The sequence below is a fragment of the Lepidothrix coronata genome, unplaced genomic scaffold (assembly GCF_001604755.1).
Source record: "Lepidothrix coronata isolate B3197 unplaced genomic scaffold, Lepidothrix_coronata-1.0 Scaffold26, whole genome shotgun sequence".
Lineage (NCBI taxonomy): Eukaryota > Metazoa > Chordata > Aves > Passeriformes > Pipridae > Lepidothrix > Lepidothrix coronata.
Window position 1 is genome coordinate 7,278,590 of NW_016690206.1, and position 23,239 is coordinate 7,301,828.

At 37.6% G+C, this 23,239-nt stretch overlaps 1 protein-coding gene across 2 annotated transcripts in view; it reads left to right on the forward strand.

Annotated features, from left to right (window-relative positions):
* The window catches only part of ZCCHC2 (zinc finger CCHC-type containing 2), a 40,973-nt gene extending 17,825 nt beyond the window's left edge, over nt 1-23,148 (forward strand). The window contains exons 4-14 of one of the 2 annotated variants that reach the window (XM_017809386.1): nt 1,939-2,010; nt 5,213-5,325; nt 7,345-7,439; nt 10,010-10,093; nt 11,963-12,020; nt 14,576-14,714; nt 15,891-15,955; nt 16,774-16,868; nt 19,436-19,564; nt 20,275-21,783; nt 22,778-23,147. In XM_017809386.1, the coding sequence (XP_017664875.1) occupies nt 1,939-2,010; nt 5,213-5,325; nt 7,345-7,439; nt 10,010-10,093; nt 11,963-12,020; nt 14,576-14,714; nt 15,891-15,955; nt 16,774-16,868; nt 19,436-19,564; nt 20,275-21,783; nt 22,778-22,845 (2,427 nt within the window). In that variant the 3' untranslated portion in view covers nt 22,846-23,147. Of the gene's footprint in view, nt 1-1,938; nt 2,011-5,212; nt 5,326-7,344; nt 7,440-10,009; nt 10,094-11,962; nt 12,021-14,575; nt 14,715-15,890; nt 15,956-16,773; nt 16,869-19,435; nt 19,565-20,274; nt 21,784-22,777 lie in introns of both variants that reach the window. The other variant, XM_017809387.1, reaches the window with a different exon arrangement.
* The last annotated feature ends 91 nt before the right edge of the window (nt 23,149-23,239 follow it).

A 23,239-nucleotide genomic window follows, 5' to 3' on the forward strand; every position in this document is an offset into this window, starting at 1 on the left:
GATTTCTGACACTAGTCAGTCGTTTGCTCAAGTGGCATAGGAGCACAGTTCTTGTGTCTGCAGCTATATATGTTGCTTAGAGTCCTATGGTCATCTTTGATCTCATTTCTGGATGTTTACTGTATGAGGATGGCTCTTGTGCTTTTTGAGAAAACTGGGAATTGGTTCATTTATTTGTTTGTTTAGGTAAAAGCAAACAAGCTGGAAAGTGGCCACAAACTGGAAGGCTTACCTCGTATTGTCTTCATGTATTGTAATAGCTAAGGGCAGCATGTGAAACAATTAGTGGGTGAATTTTAAAACTGAAATGCTGCTGCTTAATACTACATAAGAGAAACTTTCAGTATTGAGGTCTGGTATTAAAGACTGTAGGTGTTAAATAATTGCTGCTAAGGCTGTTGGTGGTGATGTTCTAATTGAATCAAAGCAGTAATTTTCTTAATAAGGGCTGATTAACATTATGAGTCATTTTGCCAGTAGATGCGAGTCTGGTAGTATACCAGATTTGAAGATAAAACTAAATGTTCCTCTTTTTCATCCAAAAAAGAATGGTTTACATCAAACATTGTAACTGGCCATTTGACATGGGTTACTGGAGATCTTTAAAGAGGCAAACTTAAAAAGAAAAAAGCCATTTTGAGCTGACAGTTGATGTGTTGATCCCAGAGTTTGGTATTGTATTCTCCAAATGGATGCACACTTCTTTTGTTGAGGACAGTAATATGTGGATTGTAGCCTTCAAAGTCTTTAAGGTTAACCTGCCCAAATATTTCAGCCTTGTCAGAGATCTTTTTTCCAGATAGTCTGTAAAGTGACTACTAGGAAAAATAAAATAGTAGATAGGAGAAGTTTGTACAGAAATCCTATATGGATTATCAGTATTCACTATTTTGAAAATTCAGCATGTAGACAGATTTGACAATGGTTTTGAATTTCTTTGTTAAAGGGGGAATGTGGAGATATTCTGGGAAGTATTTCAGTAATCTTGAAACTCCTCAGTTCTTTAAGGAGTTTTCTCTCCTCATCTGTGCAGGTATATACTGTGCTCCTCATTACAGACCATTTTGTGCTTATCCAGGCACTGCTTTTTTAAGGTTCTAACAACAATTGCAGGGCACTGAGGGTAGCTGGCATTTCTGGGGACTAAGTTGAAGGCAGTTAGTGGTTGACATTATTCTGTCCACTCTTGGGAGTAAATGAATGTTTATAATTTTCATGTCCACTCTCATTACACAGAATCTTCCCATCTAACTAATCGGAATCTTTAGCCCAGAAGTGGGCTTAAAGCTGGGCAGCACTCATCTAACCAAGCTTACTTATTTTTGTCAAAATATGCATGTGAAGGTGCTGGTTTACTACTTACATGTTGTGTCAGAACAATAAGCTACTGAAATTTTATGTCTGATTCTTGAGTAACTTCTTTAGTAGCTTGCACTACTTTTTAGGACTTGTAGTCTACAACTTGTATATGACTGTGTAAGATTCAAGTCTGAGGCAGATAAAATTATTTTATAAGTAATATAAACAGATTTTTTTTGTTGTTTCATTTTGACTCCTGATAATGGTAGTGAGAACTCAATCCAAGATATCTGACCTACAGTCCTTTTCTCTGGTAGCTGTTTTTTGTGGTTAGTAATGTCTGTTTGATACAAGTTCTGTAATTACAGAGCCTTCTGCCTGGCTTCTTTCTGAGTCAGTAATCTTCAGGGACTTTATTGCATTTCCCTGGATTTTTTCATGCTCCCTTTAGCCACAAATAACATGAAAGTGAGCCTAAAATGTACACTCAAAATAAGTATGTGTCTCTGAAAAAGTACACCATTATCCCTGTTTTGCCTGGTCCCGAGGTTGTCAGAATTATGGAAATGTTCAGATCAGCTAATTGGTATGATATTTGAAAAAAGAAACTTTTCTCATTCTCTTTTCCTTCCTTATTAGGTAACCTGGTCTGATCTTTCGGTAACATGTGTAACAAAAACACACCAGGAGCTTCAGGAATTCCTGCTAAAAGTATGTACTGAAATATAAAAGTAGTGTTTACGCATGAAGTTTGCAACTTCAGAAGTGGCCTAGGAGAGCTGTGATTTCTGGGATGTAATTAGAGAAGCAAAAGCACACTAGCAGATTTTTGTACTTGTCAATTGTATTAACCATTTAAATCATGTATATTGTGATGGCGCATCTTGAGAGAAGAAGCAACTCTGCAGAAGATTTGGGTAGTTTCCCATGAGGATACTGTCTCATCTGAAATGGCTCTTACAGTTTTAATTGAACTACCATAAAGCTACCAGACGAGTTTTTAATACTCCCCACAGAGTTCATGTATCGGTACATACTTGTCTGCTTATTCCTGTGTCCATTAAAATGACCTTTAAGAGCATCATTTGTTATTTTTAATTAGTGAGGCAGAGCCATAAGCATAACAGATTGTAATTTAACTGTTGTATTCTTCAGTAGAACAAAGACAGGCCTATTCACCATCACAGGGAGATAAAATCAGGGAAAATCTATCAACTATATATGCCTGTGTGTGCTTTAAAAAACCTAAAAGTTCTCTCCGTTGTTTTCCCCCCGCCCCAAGCAGGGAATGCGTTTGTGTGCATAGGCCATGTGCAGGCCCCATCTGCGTAATGACCTCCGACTTATGTTTCATTGCCAGTGTTTAATACTTTGGGTCCCACCTATTCTGGGAAATTCTATATGTAAACTCTTCTGGGCACTAATGAAAGCTCTGCTTTGGATATATTTTGGTGGCATCTGGTGTTCTTAACTGCAGTGTTAATTGCAAGTGGAAAGCCAGTGACTGTACAAAGGTCATTGTCTTGTTCACTGTTTAAATTATCAACATTATGTTCAGGCTTCGTAGAAATGAAGCAGTGAGTATTCACAACTGCTTTAATCCGGTTGGAATATCTAGTTCCAAGAGTTCCCAGAGCTTGATTTGTGAGGATTTGAATTAGGGATGGCATGTGTTGTTGCAGATGGGTTATCCTGCAACATAGGGTACATGCATCTCCTCCTGAAGAGAACCCTGAAAGCAGGACTGTCATACAGGATCCTGTGCAGCTCTGGGATGAGCATTCAGCTGCATGCCTCATGTTCTCCTACCTCTGTAATACAAACACCAGTGTCTGAAATGAACCCCCTTTAACCTACTTGCTGCCAGGAGGAGGAGCCAGAAAAACAGATAGGATCCAGAATGTTGCAGAGCTGTCCTGTTTGACAGGTGTAGAGTGTTCTGTGTGCAGAGTCTAGATATATAGGAGATGGCAGAACAAGAGGAAGACAGCCACAAGTGCTATGAGCTCGCCAAGGTGTTCTGTGTAGAAAATGCAGAGCTGAAAAATATATTTGGTTTGATAGCCATAAATATAGAAGAAAGAGAGAATTGTTAAGTAAAGCAGGATAAAACTAACACCTTGCTTTAAAAAACATGAAGTACAAATGCTGTCCACTTCATATGCACTTTTTGTTATTCTTGCTTCCAGTCTGCATGGCATTGTTAAGTAGTATGCTCATTTCCTAAGGACAGAAATGAGTGGTCAAAATACTTGATGGCAAATTCCAAAGTTGCTTGTGATAGAAGTAAGATAATTGTAAAAATTGTTTCAGAATAGAAGCATTGGTGGGAATAGTAAGGTAGTAGATGGGATAACTTGGATGCTTTATATTTAAAGAGCACCTTCTCTTAGGTGATAATCATGAAAAGTTCTTTGCATGTAGGAAGTTACCCACATACGTGGAGGATTAATAAGCTTGTAAGTAACCAGGCTATCTCATTAGCTGAAGTTAAGCACCTAATCTTGGGTTTGTGTAACTGAATCTTTAACTACAGAAGGAATTGCATTCCTCTTAATGAAAGTTTTAAAGAAAAAGATTTGACAAGTTTCCAGAGACAAATTTACATACAAAACACTAGGACAGGAGGTTTGCTCATTCCCATGCTTCTGCAGGAACTTTTTGGTACCTTTTAGTTAATACTGACTAATTCTTTGGTCAGAGTTCCACAGTGGTGCATATTAAAGCCAGAGGGTCTGTTAAGAACAGCTGCTTTCAGCCCATCTTTCTGGTTTTATATCTAAGACATTTCAGGTACTATAGCACTGTACTAATCTAATACTAACAGCACTTGTCTGTCTCCATTCCAGAGGTCCCTTTTATTTATGTTACCAAGCAATTATCTACATCAGACACAGCATTCAGTGCAAGGATTAGTTAGTGCTGTGCTGTTGTACCACTAGCAGGATGTAATATCCAGCTGGCACTCTGGATCAGGTGTATTCCAAATATACAAGAGGAAGGTGCTGCTCTAGTGTAAATTACTTTGTGCTGGTGGTGATAACTGGTGGCAGGTGTTAACCACATTAGCAATAGCTTTGAACCTTAGTAAAAAAGCATTTTTGCTATGGCAGTTTATTTTTAATTTCCCCAAAATTAAAATACTTTCTTTTCAAGAAATGTAGATGAACAACTTTGATCAGCTTTGATGTACTTAAGTACATTATTTTGGAAGTTGTAAATGTGAAAAAAATTTGTTCTGGGGAATATTTTTCTTTTAAAATAGACTTGCTCTTTAGTAGCAAGAATTTTGCCTGCCGAACTAGAACAACAGAAGACCTCACTTTGTAGTACTGGTATTGGAAACAGTTATAATGAATTTTGATAAGAAGTTTCACTGTTGATAGGAGCTGGACAGGGACTTGCTTTTGATTAATCTCTGTATTGCCTGGAGATAAGCAACTATAGACTGGAGTCTAGTGTATTATATATCTGAAACAGTCTCCTTTCTTCTCCTGTTCCTTTAAAATAGTTTTATATAGATAAGCGATGATAGTGAGTACAGTGCATTCAGTCCTCCTTGGTTATTTTTTTCATGTTATTTTCAGACCTAATTTCTGTGTGTGAAGTATTTAAAGAAATTAATCAAAAAAGGCCGTAAACTATTCTGGAAAAGAACATAGTATTGGTAATTTTCTGATTGTAATTCTTTCAAATAGAGCTTTAAACAGTTTTACACCTGGATTTGCCATGAGAATTTACAGCAAAGTATTTCTCCTGCAAAACTAAATGATGTTGATTTGTCGTACCTTTGGTCTGTAAATTATGTTACTCAAACTGGAACAACAGAGTTTCTTGTTGATACCAAAAGGTACGTAGACTTATAGTGAACAAAATGTCAGCTACTCATTTTTCATATTAACCTTTTTCTCAGCTCCCAAAGGAACTGTCTTCTGAAGCATTTGACAAGACTATTTTAAGAGCACTAAATCAGGGTTTTCAGAAGAGGGAAGAACGAAGGCATGCTGATCTTGAGCCCATAATCAGGTAAATGTTTTAGCAAATAGCCTGGAATGCATCACCTGGGGTGTGATTGAAGTCAAACTACATGACTGCTACGGACAGTGGAAATTCTGCTGCCTGAAAACAATTTACAAAGAAAATGGGAACGCAGTGATGAAATAGATACTCTTGACTCTTTTACTCTTTTCTTGAAATTGAGGCTTTAATTAAATTTAGCTGACTTCCTTCTTAGAAGTAATTTTACACTTACGAAAATATTTGTCCTGAGCAGCATTTTATAGCAATGATTGGCACTTCTGCAAGAATATTACCTCCATTATACAAGTGTACATTTAGAAATACTAGAAACAGTAACTTGAGTGCATATGTTTTACTTTTATGATACTCAGGATAGAGAATTTAAAAGGAATAAGCAGTAATATATGATAATATAATAAACAGTGTATATATATAATATAATAAATGTGTATGAGAACCATGTATATTAGAAGTGGCTCACACATTTATAAGAAAATAGCCCATACCACATAATCTACTATTTGCTGGGACGTGGGACATGTTGGTCAAATCCTGTAACTCAGAACAGCAATGTGAATTTGGGGGTGCCTACCTGTTCTGTTTGTTTGCTACAGATATCTTATGTTGGTCCTTTTCTGTCAGAATTGTTCAACCTTGTTGGAAACAAATTATTCATCATGTTAGCCACTGTCTCTTGAGTTGGGGTACTTGAAGAATCAGGCACTGCTTTTCAAACTCCTACTCATAATGTTCTGTGGGTCCAAACATTTTGTCCTAATATTTTAGTTAAAGAATATGTGGAGCCACTCTGTGCCTCAACCTCCCCCTTCCCAATTTTTTTATTTTTTTAAATTTTTATCTGTAGTACTTGTCTGTCTTTATTGGCTTGATTGTCAATCCAAAACTAAATCTGTGTGAACAGTTTTGGCTAATAAATATAGTGGGTTTAAATCAATAAACCTGTTAAATAGAGGTTGACTGAAGGGAATGTATTGTAATACAGAAAGGTTGCGAAGCCTCACTGCACAGTAATTATGAACCCAAGAGACTCATCTTGAAGATAACCTTTGAACACACCCAACTGTATTATAGTAAGCAACTATAATTACAATTTGCAAGTTATGTTGTGAGTATACAGGAATGCTACATGAATAATCTCAAGAGAATAGCATTATTATATACAAATTCCATTTTCTTTCAGTGTCAGTTTTAGCATAAATATATACGTATTTGGAGGTTTAAATATGTGCCCAGTAGCCAAAAATTGCTCTCCCCTGCCCCTCCTCCAAAGAAATAGAACTGAGTAGTGCTTCCTGGCAAGTAATAACTGAAACCTTGGTGTGTGAGAAGTGCAAACCATTCATTCTTGGCCTGTTGTCTTATCTGAAGCTAATAGAATTTGTCACTGACCTCTTGGGAACAGACTCAGGCCAGTCCAGAGCAATATTGAGAATTCTACCCTTTGCTCTCGAAAATAATTATGAAATTAAATTACTGACATTATAGGTAAATTCAACTTTGTATTTAATCATATAAATGTGTTTTGCTTTGGGGCAATTCTTGCTCTTTTTTGGCCTTGACAGCTTCTGGCTTCAAGCTCTGCAGTGTGTTTAAAGAAAGAGGTGCATTGTTTTGGGAAATTAAATGTGTTCTCAGTTTAAAAAAAAATAAATGTTAAAATATAAGGTCCACTGCTTTTGGACTTAGTCCAAACTCCTCTTTGATAAAATGTTATGAGTGGCTATAATGTTTGAATTGGGATCGCTCAAAGCACCTACCTTTTTAAATTAAAAAAAAAAAAAGCATCATACCAATTTCTTGCAGTGGCTGTGCTCCAGCCTTACACTAGCACTGAACAGCAAAGCTCAGAAGTAGCATTTAACATTGTTTCTGAACATACAATTTGAAATGTTTGGACTTCTTAAGAACTACCTGTTTTGCTTTTAAATGGTACTGTAGTAATTTTTTATGTTCTTCTGATGATTCTATTATTTACAGTTTAACAAACTCTCACTTAAATTTCAGGCAGCTATTTTCAAATACATCGCAAGCTTTTCTGCAGAATCAGAGAGTATACAACTTCTTCCAATCAATTTCATCAGAATCTTTGCACACTCACAGTAAGAAATATCCTAATACTGTTTTATATAATAAAAAGTCTTTAAAAAAGTATTCTTGCTGTCATGCCTAATTAGAGTTTTATAATCCTGTATTCATGATGCATTATATTCCACTGGTTGCGTTTGAACTCCTGGCCAATGAATAGTTGCTTGAGCAGATACTCAGACTTTTGACCATTGGAACATACTATGTATCATCAGCTTCTGTTCTTTTCTTTCTTTCTTTTCCTCTCTACTATTGTGCTATTAAAATAGATAGTTATGAATTGAGTATGTTCAACAGTTTGGCACTTCTTTTACCATATCTTAAACAAAAAGCTTGAACTGACCCAAGCTTTTGTTTTCTTTTGTAGATTAAGCATCTGTCTTGATATTTAAACTGAGATTTTTGGGGGATACATAACACAGTGCATAAGTGATGGGATGGCCCTAATTTTAGAATATACAGAATTGTGTTCTGAGCATTTGCATTGCAGAGATTTCTTTGGTGAACCTCTTACCTACTTATGTATTACAAATTGTTTGTGCAACCAAAGCTTGGCTTCTCTCTGTGGATGCCTTAGGATGTGATCTTTGTTTCTGTTGAGTCTTTTCTTTTTTCAGTGTGTGTAATGCACCATGATAGTTAAGGCATTGACTATGAGGCTGCTGACTCAGAAGTTGCAGAAGATCTTAGAAAGGAATTGAATAAGTTGGAGATTTCAAATAGACTGATGAAATGTGTTTGGAAAAAATAGGGGAATGACAGCTGACTTTAATTTGAAATGATGTGTGCGATCTGTGACAAATGTATTTCTCTCCATGATGAGATAGAGGCATTGTGATTAGGGTGGAAGCTGTAGGGGTTTTTGTGACTTTTGGGCTAGTGTAGGGCAGAAATGATCTGCAAGGTAGGTAGATCGGAAAGGTAAAATAGGTAAATGGCAAATCTGTAGGAAGTCTTACAGGTTGTAAAGGGATCATGAATATGAGATAATTTTTATAATAATAAATAATAGGATATATGAAAGTGCATGAGGATTTGTCAGACTGGAACATATGACAGATAAGATGAGGAACTTCATTGTTTCACAGAGAGGAGGAAAGTCTCTCATGGAAGATTATTTAAATTTTCAAATACCAGAGTCATAATGTTAAAGAGCATGATCTTTTCTCTTTGACAAGAGAGCACTAGGCTTAACTTTTTATGAGGACCAGGGGCAGTCAAGAACCTGGTGATTACAGATGATTCCAAAGCAGTGAGGCAGGTCTGAGGTGAAGACAGAAAAAAAAGTCAGTAGGTCAGGGTTAAGAACAGGATCAGCAAGGTATGTGGCCCGGCACAGGTGTGCCTGCAGTGCACCGCAGCCAAGAGCTTGAGCTCAAATGCAACTCCCAACGCAAAGGGCCCTGACATTGAGTTAGATATTAAGAAAACATTTGTCAAAGAGAATTAGTGGGGTAAATTTAAGCATGAATGACTCATCAGGGGTAGCTTGCACTCCTGTTTCCTGTGGTTCAGGCTAATAGAAGCTGTACTAAGACAAAAGTACTCATCCCACCTGTTGCCAAAATCACTTCAATTAAGTGGCTCATGAGGGGTTTTTTTATTGTCGGCCTCTGTGTTTTTCTGGGTTTATTGTTTGGGTTTCCTGGAATCCTGCTAGGCAGGTCTTTATACCTTAAATAATAGTTGGGATCTCACACTGAATATGTTCAGTAAGTTTAACTATGCCACTGTGGTTCCATTAAGGAGGAAATCAATTAGCTCACTCCTGGTTCGTAACATGAGTTGTTTAGACACTTATTCAGGTTGGAGTAAACTTTTGATTCCAACAGACTTTATTAAAACATAATCTCTGGGGATTTAGTCTCTTCAATGCAGACAATATCCAGAAGGATCTTCCCATCAATGTTTCAAGCTCCTAAGCAACAGCTTTCAGATGCTTTTACCTGCAGTAACTTGGACCACTTTGAGAGGGAAAGAGTAGACTCATAGAATTGGATTCATTATTAAACTAAGTCCTTTTTCAGCGCATGGCAGTGGTAATTCTCCAGCAAAACTATTAATATTGTTCTTTCTTTTTTTTTCATCCCATCTGGCATGAAAAGGCAAAAATTGTGTGTGAAGACTGTGTTAAGGGCACTAGAAGACTTTAGCCCAGACTGTGTGTCTTTTGGCAGGTGAATGATTTGAGGATGGAGGAGTGTAATTTGTTGCAGAAGAATGCTAGTAACTATCATTGGTCTCCTCCCATTTTCTATTGTAAAACAAAAAAATTATGAAGCAAAATCTGAAGTGCAGCATAATAGGAATATTTCTAATATTACCACAATCAAGATGTTTTGAAATTGCACCATAGCTTTAAAATTATTTTGAATACTATTTTCTTCAAAATAAAAGTAGCTCTAAAGAGCCTTTACTCTTGGAGATGGCCTGCTTTGAAGCAGGTGATGTTCAAATTGTTGCCACACACGAACCAGTAAGTTCAGTCTTCCATTTCCCTGATTTCCAGTTTAGTGCAAGCATTCAGGAACTGTCCAGTTGTTCAAGATCTATAAAGTTACTACATGAACTTTATTCTCTGCAGGTAACTTACAACCCTCTTTGAAGACGGTTAAGACACCAGAACACTTCAAGGAGGACAGTTCAGAAGCTTCAAGTCAGGAGGAAGGTAGTTGTGTACTCAAAGGTGGTTGATTCTTTGAGATATTTTACCACACTCAGTTCTGGAAATCATACACTTGATGGATTTCTTCCTTGATACAAAATGAGAGATTTGAATGAAATCTGCTATGCAAATGAAGAATTTTTGTGTACTTCCAGCAGTTTCCTTAAGAGGTTCCTCTATAATTCAAGGAGTGGCAGTGTTTATGGATAGCTTGAAGGCAGAAGTTCACAACTGTATTGAACAAGCAGGAAGATATATGTTACAATTTACTTAAACGAAGATTATTTGTAGCTTTTCACATCTTTACCTATTTATTTTTCAGTTACCAGGGTTCAGAGTTGAGTGCAGCATTTCAAGAGTTGCAGACTGTTTTGCTTTAAATGTGCCAAATTTATTTAGCTTCTGGTTTTACACAGAAAGAATGTTCAGGTTTTCCTCTTCTTATTCTTAACCTATGCTGCTTTTATATACTGTGGACTGTTAATAAGTTTGTAGTGAGTATTGATTACAGTCTGAAAGCTGGTGCTTTTCCAGTACCTCAAAAACAGTTCATATATGGAAGCAGCAGCCTAGTGGCTGGTCAATGATTTCATTCTGAAAGCAACAGCAAGCCAGCTTTATATTGTTTTTGGTAGCAAACAAGTAAAAGCTCCTGGTAGGTGGAAAAGATGAGAAATGGGACAGATAGGTGAACAAAGACCATGGAACACTTAGGCTAGCTTTCACAGAATGACAGCGCTCTTATCCTGTTACACGTTAATAACTAATAAGTTTGCAGTTCATCTTATGTGCAGTCAGTAATCCACATATGCAGTTTGAACAGCTTTTTCTTACGAAAAAATTATTGCCATATCCTTCCTCAGAGTTAAGAACACACCAAGTAAATTTAAAATATATTTGGAAATTGCTCAAATAGTTTTCCACATACTTTCATATACATTAATCTCTTCACCTGGTGAAACTACAAATGCGTTTCAGAACACCTTTCGTGCCATTTCAGTGAACTGTTACCAGAAGCTTAAAAATTATGATACTTTCTTTCCTTAGATTTTTAAACCATAATTTGGACTTACATGTAGCATTGAGAAGAGTCCAGGCAAAATGATACCAAGAATGCTAAGATCATCACAGCTGGAATTAAGAAAAGTTGCTTTTGTTAAAATCTAACAATTGCCTTAAAGAAAAGGATAAACTGTTCTTGATTTTTGTTTCATAAAATCATAGAATAGTTTGTGTTGGAAGTGACCTTAAAGATCATCTAGTTCCAGCCCACCTGCCACAGGCAGGGAACCTTCCACTAGACCGTGTTGCTCAGAGCCCCATCCAGTCTGGCCTTGGAGTAGTATCCCTTTTAGTCGGATGTAATTTGTAAAGCTTTACTTGCATAGTGAATTTTGACGTTCAGAATGCAATACTTTTGTTTAAGATTTGTCTTCTTTGTTATTCAGAATGTGTGACATAGTTTCGAGAATAATTTCAGCAGTTCAGAAAAAATTACAAAATTTTGTGTTTTTACTGACTCATTCCTGTCTTCTTTCTCTGTTCTTTCATGCTGAGTGATAGTCACACATTTAGTCTTTAGGATTAAATATAGAGGTCTGCAAACATTAACAGTTGTCATAGTTTCTCTCTTTCTGTTTCATTCTTCTGTGAAATGGAAGGTAAAGAGTCTTGATTATATCATCTGTATGAACTGATCTGTCCTCTATGCAACACCTGTTAATTTCAGCACTGTAAATTGAGCCTTACACTGTTTAATGGAGCTGTCTTCTGCTGTGTGTCTGGTAGTGATGGAAAGATGAATTCACTGGATTGATCTAAAAGAAGAAAGGGGAATTGCTATTGAAATTATGCTTTGTTTATTTTTTCCAGATGTAATGCAACACACATCAGTTCACAAGAAACATAATGGAAAAGGTCCTGTTGCCAAGTAGGTACTAAGATGTAATGTGACCATGCTACGTGTCTGAACTTCATTTGTTAGTGCTTTGAGAGTAGGTGTCCTTCTAGATTAAAGCTTGTTTATGAGGTTTTTGTTTGTTTAGGGTGAGGTGTTCTGGTCTTATTTTTGTTGTTTGTGACGTTGTTATTAATCTGTATTAGAAAAATAATTCAGATGATCCTATTTCTAAATCTGTAGGTCTAGGTCATTTGGCTATCTCGTTTCCCCAAATTTTGTGAATCTTCACTATTTCAATTGATATTTTGATTTGTGTTTATAAGCTGAGTAGCGTAAATCTGTATGGCATATATTTTCCTATGTGCACACATCCCCGTGATTGTACTGAAAATTTCCAGTGGATTTTAAGCTTAAGTAGCTTCAAAGATGACCTTATAGGAGAAGGTAGTCCATTCTTTCCCTTACTTATTAGCAGATGCATGCATACCTTGCTGGTTTATGTCAATTGTAAGTGGATCTATGAAGTATCTAATGTGAATTCACCCATTAATATATTTTGACCAAAAACTTTATATATGTTTGCACATAGTTGTGTAGTGGTTCAATTAAATTAAGGGGAAAAAATTGATACAAAATGTATTGAGACTTAAGTTTTGTTTTGTTGATTTCTCTGTAAAATGTATTTATCTTGTGGTGAAAATTACCTGGAGTTGCAATAATTAGAATATAAACATAGCACAAAACAGTGTTGGTTAAGGTCCACAGATCTTTAACAGACAAAATTCTTGTGAACTCACTAATTGGACAACTTAGTGGTTTGTGTCTGTTTTGTTTTTTAACTGTCCTACTTTTGACTTACATTTCTTCAAGAAGAGAGTGTCATCTTGACAAAATATGTGATTATACTGGTGGTTATACAGCCTACTATGAAGTCGTAAGTGCAGGATCCAAACTTAGTAGCATGTAGTTACTGGTATAGAAATTGTTTTATTCATTGTATAATGAAGTACACTAAAGCTGACTGTAGTTCAGGATCTGTCTTTCAGGTAGGAAAGCAAGGGACAGACCTTTTTACAAAGCTGTATGAAAGAAACGCCTTTAACTTGCTATTATTTTGTTTGTTTAAGAGGGAAAAATGGGTTACTACTTTACTGCTAGAGGTCTGTTACTCCTCTCTTGTTCTTGTGTCTGTCTTCTTAAAATCTGTGCCTGCTGCTTATGGGTTCTAAAGAAATGGCACAGAATGAAGCTCTTCTGTTTTCAATATGCATAAAACTGTCTAGAGTCAGGAGCAGTTAATCTCAAATAGCATTGGTACATTGTGCATATGTCTACCTTTGTTTTCATTCAGTATTGCAGCCTTACTCTTGAAAAGTCCAAAAATTTACTGGTAGGAGTGAGATCAGACATACTAAATAAGTATACATAGTATCACAGCTTCCATGAAATGACTGCGTATTTGGCAGTGAAATCACTTACCTCCATGTGGTGGAATTTCTAAAGTGACCTGGCTTGCATCTTTTCAGTCAGGGGCTTATGTCTGTCTTTTAGGACCTTCTTGGGTTCTTGCCATTTTCTTAAATTAATTTTTTTATATTCTATTGTACATCTTGTAAGTAGTTTGAACACTTATTTACAGAGGTCTTTGGTAAGTAACTACTGGAATTTCAGCATGTCTTGTACTTTCAAATAAGCTGGATTTCTGCCATCATGGGAACTGAGTAACATTTCATATTGCAGTAACCTTGATTAAGCAGCTTGCCAACAGCCTTGAATTAAAAGGGACTTTCAATTACCAACATAAGTATTTTGATAAGAATTTAAAAGTGTTAACTCTTTCTCCTTTTTTTTATCCTGTCAGTAAGGCACGATTTTATGTGAGACATAAACAGTTTATACATCCACGTGCTCTACTGACTCTGTCAGAACCCTGACTGTTTTTCCAGCAGTTTTTGTTGACCACTGGTGGCAGACCTAGTTAAATATTGCTTCTGACTGGCTGCTGTAGAGCGAAGCTTCAGTGGAAGGCATTATAAAGTCCAAAGTAAATGCCAAATGCAACTCCCCTTTCCCAGCACTACTCAAAACTACCAGTCCTGAAGGTAAAAATATAAAGCAAGATGCCTATTTTGAAATTCAAACAAACACAGCTGCAGTGTGATCTGTAGGTAACTGTGCACTCTTTTTCTTAAATATCTCATGAATTCTGAATAGGGATTACAAAGTAATTCCAGCTTTGTCATTAACGATAAGGAAGAAAGAAAATTAATTCAAAATACATTTATATCTAGAAAATTTACCCATGTCCTTGTGTGTAGAAATATCCAAGGAAACTCTTCTCTCAATTACTGTTCTCTACAAATTCTGTTGTTCTGAATTTTGCGTCAAATTATAGTAGACAAATGAAAAAGGAACTCCAGTTATGTTCAGATCTTAGTATAACTTCAGAGCACAAGAATTCTTGTAATTTAAATTGCTTGAAAATTCCAAGGGTTTTCTAATGCAAAAATGTGTATGTTGGTAAGAAAAGCCTGCAAGTTCATTCACATCAGCATAACTTGAGTTTGTTTTTTTTTTCTTTTCAGCAGCACTAGCAGTGCAAAATGTTCTTCACTGGATAGCCTTAACATACAGCACTCGGAGCAAAATGGGGTAATGGACTGGAGAAGGAAAAGCTGTATTGTCCAGCAGCACCCAGAGCACTGTACAAATCTACTTGACCAGGTATGTTGCTATTTTTCATTCAAAGCCATATTCTGAGACACTTGAGAAGACTGTCCACTACACATGATGAGATTTAGCTTTAAAAGATGAAGAGCCCTGCTAAAATTGTATAAATACGTGTTGAAGTTCAAGCTGCTGCTGACTTACCTTGCTTAGAAAACTCCTCGTAATTACTTTCCACTGTCTCAGAAAGTTGTGTATTTTGTTTATGAATTAAATAAAACTTTGCAGTAGGATACAAGTAGTCAGAAAAGTCTAATGTTAATTTCTAATCAGGCACTTTCCTATTGTCATCAGAGAGGATTTCAGAACACCTGGGCAATTTCTGTTATTGCAAGGCACAAACTAGAAGCTGTATTAATAAGTAAATCGTATTAATTCTACAGGAGGTACAACAGGTTAAATGTTTTCTTTCTATTTTACCTGCGTTATTTAGGTAACTTAAGTATTAATCTTTGAAAAAAGTTAATAGCTAGATGCATATACACTTTTTGTGAGATTTGTGTCTCTTCAGTGCTCAATCTCATTGTGAATACAGTTGAGAAGAATATTTATAAATAATCTATTGAAATTGGGGGAAGGAGGATTGCTCACTGCTTATATCTGAAAAGCCCTGGATGTTAGGATTGCTTAATGTTACTCTTATATTACATGCAGAATTTGGCTATTGATTGTTATGTGGGGAATAGCAAGCCAAACAAAAACAGTTTCCTTATTTCACAAAGCAGGGTAATGAATTGAGATTTGCTTCTAAAGATGAAATGGTAGGCTGCATCAAAGCCTGAAATACTGAAAGCTTAAGGCAAGAAAAAAGTTAATTTACTAAAGCAGAGGAAAAGTTCTTTTCTTTTTAAAGGAAGTCCAAATACAACGATTTGGACATATTATTTCAGAGTTTTAGCAAGTTTTACTCCTTTGTCAAATATGAGTTATTACTAACAGCTAGTAGTAATTCTAAAGTAGCAATTTTCTGAGTGTTTTGCTGAACACGACACAAGACAAGATGCGTTATTTTAGAGGCCCAGATGCTTTGAACAAGTACTTGTTTGGATGGTTATAGCACTTTTGAACGCACTAGTCTTGGACTCACAGACCTGTTGGTTTAGAAGGGTTTTTTGTCAGCTTTCATGATACAAATTCTATTGTTTGACTGGCATCTTTGTATTTTCTGTCTAGCATACAGTGGAAAAACGAAGTCTGTCTGCAGTAAGCAAGAAGAAAGGAAAGCCGCAGCTGGAAAAGTAGGTTTCCAATGTGACTGGTAGTCCAGAAACAGAGTGTAATGCATTGACTCTGATAAAGAGAGTCTACAATCAATTACATGCTTTCTTTTGGTATTGTGGAACAAGAACTGGAGTAGTGTGAGGCCAGACTACCAGGCTACGTAAAAATCTTTATTTTCTGTGAAGAAGTAACTTGAAAAAGAGAATGTAAATGAATGCATTCGTTTCTCAAAATATCCCTTGTCATTTAGCAAAAAGATGAAGGAGTGGAAGTAGGTTCTTAAGCAATACTGAATTGCCTTTTTTTGTTTATATTTATTTGACAGTTAAAGGCTGTAAAACTGTTCAAAATACACTGAAAAGCAAACAAGGATTGACAGCAGCATTTAACATTATGCAGTGAGTGGTAACTGGCTGAAATGTTTTACTGAAGATAATTTGCACATCAGAGGGCTTCAGAACTTCCTGTAGGCTACACAACCCTGCACTGTGAGAAGTGCAAGTGCTTCCACCCTAATACTCTGCCTTACTTCAGAGTTTGTGCCATTTTGTTACTCTATAGACAGATACTTTTATGCTAGACTGGTGTACGGCATCAGCTGCACCATTTCCTTTTTTGTGTTGTTTAATAACACTGCTTGCAGCTTAGTTCCTGGTATATTGCACCAATAGCCTTTACTTATTTGTTTACTATTTAAATTTCATGTTATATCTATTAAATACACATTTCTGGCCTGGAGTCACTGCTTTTGTTTACGGTCACATTATGTGTTCATTCATGGTAGGTTATTTGTGTCCATGCATTTGCAAAAAACCAATGAAAAGTATTTACACAGGGAGAAAGCAAAGAAAACTGAGTGCAGGTTGAATAACAGGAGCAATGGAGTTCGAGTTGCGGCATCACAGCACATCCGTACTGGGACAGCAAAAGGTAAGGTGTTTTTTCCCCAAACTGTGAGAAACAGAATTCCAGCTTTGCTGATTTATTCAAAGTTCCTCTGGAAAGGGGAAATCACAAGTCTTAAATCTGTTTTGGTGAAAGTCAGCATGTTAGTAGTCTAGTTTGTGCTTTGACTTGCTGTATAGAACATTAGACTCAGTCTTGCGTATGCAGTTGCACAGGGTGTGTCTCTTTTCATAAGTAGGTGGTAAAATACTAGTAAAGTCTCCGTGAGTTGGTTTATGTGGTGTAGTAGTTGCAGAAACAGTTACTGTTGGGCTACTTCTGTATGGAATTTAGCAGTCTAGAGTGTGTGGAGCCCCACTATATTGTCATTAGTGTTCTCTTTGCAGCCTACTAGTTTCTTCATCTGTTGTGGAGTGGCCCACGAGGAACCTTTATAAAAACCTCTGGTGCAAACTGTTGATGAACTGTAGTGTGTAAACCAAGTGACTACTGAGCTACAACACAGAACTGTGTATGCTGCCCTAGCAGGGTTCTCAGGTTTGGGTAATCCAGCAAAATGTAGTGTCTAGGCCAAAACTTGTGTACATCAGTCAGTTGTAAGACAAAATTATATTTGTGTTCCTTTAGTAAATCGAGTCACCAAGCTTTATTACAAATTTCTGACGGTCTACCCATTGACTTTGCTTTCTTGATATTTTCTAAGTTCACAATATCGATTGCAGCCTTGCTTCTCTTACATGTAGTTTACATGACAGAAGGTTGACAAAGGGTTTGCCTTTTCCTACACCACATAATTGGCATAAGTGTTGAAGGGATTCTTAAAAGTGCCTTGTCTTTCTGTTGCTTCCACTTGTGGTACAATCTTGATTAAGCTTTCATTCTTTCTTCTCTCTGCTTCTTACATTTGAGAGTTCCAGGTGGATCCCATTTGGAATTACTGATGTGTTTTTTGGGCAAGTGTTTTTGCCTTCTACAAACAGTATTTGACTAAAACTTTAAGAATGCAGTTCACAAACTTAGCAAAAGCAGAACAATTTTGCAAACCTATAATTAAGGGATGTGCAAACAGAAAACATACTCTACAGCAGAACTTTGCTGTGTATGTTTCTGATTGATTACTGGTTTTGTAGTCAGGCACTAAGCTTTTATGAACTGACAATAACTTTAGGAGGTGGTGCAAGTTCGGGTGGCATAGTGCAAAGTTAAATAGGGAATGTTTTGCCGTAGTTGTGTTTGCTAACTACCCACCACTCTACAGGTGTGAGACTGCCTGCCTGATCACTGTTGGCTGGTTCAAGAAGCAGCTGTAACCCACAGAGTCTAGAAGCCATTATGTCATGCTCAGAGATGGGCTTTCCACCTATATATAAACGTTAAAATGTCTTTTGAGATACTTATTGGAGACATAGTCTAACGAAAAAAAAAACATGTTGCAATCTGAATCTCTGCCTAGTTTTATATATCCAGGCTTGATTTGAAATGCCCTATTTTGAGTCCATAACTCTTAACTGCATCCTGTTTTCTTCCATTTTTCATCCCTATTTTTAGCTTTTCTGAGGCATGGGTTAGTTACACTGGTAACTTTTAAGACTTGATGCTTTGTGACCAGCACCTTAGACTCTGGTTTTCAGTGACTGGAAGTTGAGACTGGGGATCCAGATTATATTAGATATTCAGAGCACTTGTTAAAATAATTTAACCAATTACAGGTTTAATCAAGGAAATTATTTCAGGAATTGAAATATTAAGGCAGCTTTTTGATGACCCATCCCAACCTGTTAAACTTGCAGTAGCAATAAAAATTTTTTAAAATACTATTTTATTTATAAACTATTATTGTAATTCATAAAATAAGTAATAATGTTCTAATTTTTGTGCTGGAATTTCGTCGATCAGTGTTTTGTGTTTTGGGGTTTCTCTGAAGCTAGTGTCTGGCATAGATTCTGAGAGAGGGTGAATTTGTCATTCTTCTTCCCCTCTGAGGCTGAACTTGAAAGCCAAACCGTGGTAGCTACCGACTCTGAAAGCTGGTTTGCAGCAAATGACTGTCCCATGATCCATTCAGAAATCAGAAAACAATTTAACACTTTTTCAGTTTGCCTCTCTTTCTTTAATCAGGATTTGTTGACAGGGTTTGCTTAAAGCCTGTTCTAGAAGAGTGAATTGTAAAATACTGTATTGTTTTGATGTTCCCTGCTGAGTTAGCTTTCTGCCTGTGCTGGTAGGACCGAGGAGCATTGCAGCTCTTCGAATGGAAATGTTTGATCGCTACCATTCAGAGGAAATTTTTGTTGTAGTGCAATCTGATATAAGCATCACAGAAATCATTAAGGGTCATCATTCTTTTCACTGCTTTGCGTAAATATCAATTTTCAGTATCACCTTCTGTAACACCAGGGATTCAGTCATCACAAATTTAGAGACAAGACCAGTCCTGAATGCTGGGGGTTGAAATGCTAGCAATATAGGGGACAGATGCCATTAAATAGGAACAGGCAAAAATCTGAACTAGTATGAAATGTGAGCAAACCAAAATAACCTTGCTTCCATACATTGAGATTAAAAATAAAAATGACCACTTTTATTTTTAGATCTGAATCTGGATGCTGGATCTGGTCATGACACTTGTGGAGAAACATCATCTGAAAGTTACAGTTCTCCTTCTAGTCCACGACATGATGGGAGGGAAAGCTTTGATAGTGAAGAAGAAAAAGACAGAGGTTGTATTTATGGAAAGTGTGCATAAATGCCTTTATTCCTAGACTAATCTCTTGCTTGTATTAATTTTAATTAGTTTTTTAGTTTTATTATCTCCTTTTTTTTTTCTGAACTAGCCAGAGAATACATTTTGCTTTGTGGGTTTCACGACTGGATGATTTGACAGCTTCTAGCAAATAGCAGGACTGTTTGAATACCACTGAGTTTTAGGTTACTACATATATGTAGTAATTTTTTGACCTCAGTGGCATAGCTCTCTTGAGAAATTTCCACAGTACAGTAATGTGAAAAACATTGGCATGAAAGGGACTGGTTTTATATCAAATTATGTGTGTTATGTCTGAGAACTCCGTCTTTTTGTACTGATAGTTTGCCACTCCTTCCAAATTTGGGTAAGCTGTGGTAATGTCTTTCTAGGCAGATGCAAATTTGTAACTCGGTCTGTATTCTGTTCTTCACATTTGCAGATACACACAAGTCAAAGACACAGTAGCTAGTTAGGCAGGTGGATATATAGGCAAGTGATGGAGATGGACCTAGCTTAATTTGGATGATTGAAAAAAATCTCAAAGTTGTTACAGTTCGGGAAGACTTAACTGTCATTCATGTCATCAAACTTAACGAGATTTTATATGGGTAAATGAGGCCAGGGCATGATTCTCTGTTGCTTGAGATTCATTCTTCTGACTGACAAATGCTTTTGTACCCATAGATACAGACAGCAATTCTGAGGACTCTGGGAATCAAAATACAACCAGGTTTACAGGCTACAGTGCTGTCAGTTCATCAAATATGAACAAATCATCTGCTCAGATCTCTTCAGTGAGTAATGAAAATGGGAGCCTTTCAGAAGATCCTTTGAATGCAAAGTTTCAACATATTTCCTTCATGCCTGCCTTACACTGTGTGATGCACAGCGCTGCCCAAAAGCCGGAAGCAGTTGTCCCACCACCCATATCTGCAGATGGTAAAACGATGGGAATGCTCGTTACCACGCCTGTCGCTGTCTCGCCAGTGAGAGAGTCTGCGAATTCCCCGCCTGGTGGAATGGGCCCAGTCACCTCCGGTGAACCTGAGAAACGTCTTGAGCTGATGGCTTCCCCTTTGCCAGTCCCATCCACTTTCCTTCCACATTCTGTCCAGCCTGGTAGCCCTGCTTTGCATTTGGCAATACACAGATTGAAAATGCCCTCTCCACAGGGATCATCGGAGAGTTGCACAGTTAATGGACCACAGCAGCCGACAGGAAACTTAAGTATTGGATCACCAAATACTGCCTTTATCCCAGTCCACAATCCAGGTAGTTTCCCAGGATCTCCAGTTCCTACTACAGATCCCATCACAAAACCTGCATCCCAGGTGGTAGGACTGAATCAAATGGTGCCTCACATTGAGGGAAACCCAGGAGCAATCCCTCAGCCTACCAATCTAAAGGTAGTTCTTCCAGCAGCTGGTCTCTCCACAGCAGCACCGCCACCTCCACCAGCTTCGTACGCTTTGCCAGGCAGTCCTCATGCTAACAGTGTGTTGCCCAACCAGAATACAAACGTGCTAAACACTGGAGCAGCTTCCTCACCACCTCAGTCCGCTGGCTTAGGTGTTGGTCAGGTCCAGTCCACTGTTCCTCCTGCAATACCAACACACACGCCAGGCCCTGCCCCCAGCCCGAGCCCCGCTCTAACACACAGCACTGCACAGAGTGACAGCACATCCTACATAAACGCTGTTGGGAATAATAACACTAACGGGACAATGTTACCTCCGCAGCAGTTGGGATCTGGTCCTTGTGGTTCTTGTGGACGTAGGTGTAGCTGTGGGACCAATGGCAGCCTTCAGATTAATAGCTATTTTTATCATAACCCACTTCATGGACAAGTCTACAGAGTTCCACCTTTCTTCCCTCTGCCATCACTTTGCAATGGCAGCTACCTCAATCAAGCACATCAAAGCAATGGAACACAACTTCCGTTCTTCCTGCCTCAGTCTCCATATGCAAATGGGCTCATGCATGACCCAGTGATGGGGAGCCAAGCCAACTATGGTATGCAGCAGATGGCAGGATTTTCGAGGTTCTATCCTGTATATCCAGCACCTAACGTAGTTGCCAACACAAATGGGTCAGGACCCAAGAAGAATGGGAATGTTTCATGTTACAATTGTGGTGTAAGTGGACACTATGCGCAGGACTGTAAGCAGTCATCCATGGAGGCCAGTCAACAAGGTAATCATGATAACTCCCAGCGGACTTGCTTTTGAGTTTAGCAGTTTCTCTTTACCTTTCTGAATGTGCTGGTTTTGGTCTTGCAGAAAGGTGTGCGTGCGTGTGTATGTTTTGTGTAAATGGTTGTGCACTAGTGACCTGCTCTAAAACTGCAAAGTATCTTATCTCTGCCTGAAAATCTTGTAGAACAGTGCAAGGGAACAGGGTTCACAGCGTGAAGTTGAAAATGCGTATGAATTGAAGCTGAAAAGTCAAGTGATACCAGTCCTAAATTGTCCTTCTTTTTTCACTGTTTTGTTTTTGACATTATGTCGAGACTTGCATGTTGTTTCAGTTTTTGCATTCCCATTCAGTGGGGTTTTTTTGAGAGAATTTGTTGGCAAAAAGTGAAAGATATCAATTGCTGCCTATGATATGGCCTTGGATTTCTAAAACTTGTGAGAATTTAAAGAAAAAACAATAGACTGGCTATTTCATAATCTAACTAAGGCTTACCTTTGCACAATCAGCTATCCTTCTGTGTCCCATCATGCAATACATTTAACTTTTCAGACAAGTTGCAGCAAAAAGGCAGAAAGCAATTGAAACTAAAAATCAAAGGAATGGCTTCAGTTTCTCTCTCCGTCCAGAAGAATGGGGGGAAATGCAGTGTTTGCATTGAGCATAAGCTATTTTTGGTTCTTGTACTTGTGCCCATTCTGACTTCACTTGTTTGATTGGAGTGGACAGGAAAGATGAACCTTGATGGGGGTCATCTTTTCTTTGCATTTTTCCAGTAAAGCTCAAGTCCTGTATCTATGCTCTATATCTTTTTTAAATTTACAGTTCTAGCAAGCAGATGAAAGAAAACAGGGTAAAGTCTAAGGACCTACTTTAAAAGGACTGGAGGATGATAGTGCCTTTTGAAGAGCATGTCCATTTTGATACCTTGTAGTGGTTTTGTAATCCATTTTAATTGTGAGCAGTGACTTAGTAGTTCTCTTTCCTGTTTTAGGCACTTACAGACTGAGATACGCACCTCCCCCTCCCCCTTCCAATGATACCTTGGATTCTGCAGACTGAAACAAGTAAACATTGCCTACTTAAACTGAAGCTTGGGAAACTGGGGGAAGGTGTATGTGGGAGGGAGGGGCTGGTCTTGTGTTTTGGGACATTCCCGGTTTTATATTCTTTTGGAATTTTTCATTGCTTTTGCACCTCTGTTCCGTACAAAAGAAGAAAGCTGAGTCCCTGGTCTCCTCCTGGTTCTACAAAAGGCTTGCATAATGCATGTAATTCAAACACACAGCCAAACAATCAGACAGAGCATTCAAACCATGCTTTTGCACTGAAGACTTGAGACATGTGCAATGTTTACTGCAGTTTTTAAAAAAAAAAAATTCCTCTGACCTCTGACATCACTGGTGGAGCAGCCATATGGTGAAAGAAGAAACTTGGTCGTGTTCCCCACCACAAT